General features: G+C 41.3%; 1 protein-coding gene across 1 annotated transcript; it reads left to right on the forward strand.

Moving 5' to 3' along the window:
* Window positions 1-344: 344 nt before the first annotated feature.
* Window positions 345-1,601, forward strand: tlr9 (toll-like receptor 9). Its single transcript, XM_051903229.1, has one exon. The coding sequence runs from the start codon at window positions 536-538 to the stop codon at window positions 1,451-1,453; it is 918 nt and encodes a 305-aa protein (XP_051759189.1). The 5' UTR covers window positions 345-535; the 3' UTR covers window positions 1,454-1,601.
* The last annotated feature ends 214 nt before the right edge of the window (window positions 1,602-1,815 follow it).

Genomic DNA, 1,815 nt, shown 5'->3' on the forward strand with positions numbered 1-1,815 from the left:
AAGGGTATGGGACATCGCTTCACATTCCTTTCACACTTGACGTCTCTTAAAGTACTGAGTCTAGCAAACAATCACATTGGTCTTCGAATCTCTAACACTCTTAATAGTACTTCTCTGAAATATCTTGCGTTCTCTGGAAATCGCTTGGACATAATGTGGGACTCTAGGCGTAACCAATACATACATTTCTTTCAGGGTCTTACTAACCTTACACACTTAGACATTTCTGAAAACCAGCTCAAATCGTTTCCCCCAGAGGTAATAGTAAACTTGCCTCCAAGCCTCCAGGTGCTCAGAGTCGACTCCAACATGTTGAGTTATTTCCCCTGGGCCAACATCTCAGTTCTCAGACAGCTCTGCTACCTGAACCTTAGTTCAAACATGCTTTCATTTTTACCTAATATCCATTTTGAGCTCCACCTCGTAAGCCTGGACTTAAGTCACAATCGACTAGTTACAATCCCAAAGGCTTTCCTTAGTCAGGCAGTACACCTTAAAAACCTAATGCTTAACCACAACCAGCTGAAGATCCTTGATGTACAAGCTCTTCCCTTGTTATTCCATAAAGGTCATACTTTCTGTCCAGCTGGGCAGAATAAAAATAGGTCCTCCTGCAAACTTGTGCTGCATTCCAATCCTTTTATTTGCAGTTGCGTTATCTCAGGGGTTTGCTAAATTTCTCAGAGAAACTGAATTGGATATCCCACATCTCACCACACAGGTTCACTGTGCTTACCCAGAGTCATTGTCTGGTGTGAACGTTCTCTCGATTGACCTTCGCTCATGCCAGGAGATATTTGGGGGATTCGCTTTACTCTGTACTTTATTGTTGACATTGGCAGCAACCATCATTCCCCTCCTGAAGCATCTCTACGGTTGGGACCTGTGGTATTGCATCCAGATTCTGTGGACTGGACACAGAGGACACACTCCAGCTAATGGTAACATGACCGATGACCAGTATGATGCATTTGTGGTCTTTGATACAAGTAACAAGGCAGTCAGAGATTGGATCTACAAGGAAATGATTGTGAGATTGGAGAACAGGGGGAGATGGCGCTTTCGACTTTGTCTAGAGGAACGTGACTGGTTGCCTGGAGTATCGTGCATAGAGAATCTCCACAAGGCAGTTTACAGCAGCAGAAAGACGGTGTTCGTATTGACTAGCCCTAGTGGCTATTCTCAATCAAGTGGGGTGGTCCGACAAGCCTTCCTCCTGGTTCAGCAGCGGCTTCTTGATGAGAAAGTGGATGTTGCAGTTCTTGTTTTGCTAGACTTCCTATTCCCCAAGTTCAAATACCTTCAGATGAGGAAACGGCTCTGCAAAAAGTCAGTCTTATCCTGGCCCAAGAACCCACGAGTGCAGCCGCTCTTCTGGAATAACTTGCGTGTCGCTCTTGTCTCCGACAATGTCAAAGCCTACAACAAAAATGTCACAGAGAGCTTCTTCTAACAAGGCTAAAATGTAATGAGGATATGTTTTATGAAGTCCTATTGTTTTGTTTTTCACATTTTTGCCAAATGGGTTGTGGCTAAACAGAATGTAATTTTTCTAACACATTTTAAATGGTGAATAAAAAATGTAGTTTTGATTTCTAGTAGGCTATTGCATCCATATTTGCGTTTAGTCTAAATGTAGGCTACTGTAAGATTGGAAATGTATTTTACTGCCCCTGAAATACATTTTGAAATATATTTTGGTATATGAAGAAAATATATTTTTAATTTGAAAAACATATTTCATTGAGCTTCACTGTCTGCAACACATATTTAGCATATATTTAAAATATATTTTGGCCAAAAAAAACAAATACA

This window comes from Ctenopharyngodon idella, chromosome 8 (assembly GCF_019924925.1).
Source record: "Ctenopharyngodon idella isolate HZGC_01 chromosome 8, HZGC01, whole genome shotgun sequence".
NCBI lineage: Eukaryota > Metazoa > Chordata > Actinopteri > Cypriniformes > Xenocyprididae > Ctenopharyngodon > Ctenopharyngodon idella.

Excerpts from the sequence above, each read along its gene's own strand:
- tlr9 (XM_051903229.1), top strand. The coding sequence starts at position 536 with ATGTACAAGCTCTTCCCTTGTTATTCCATAAAGGTCATACTTTCTGTC.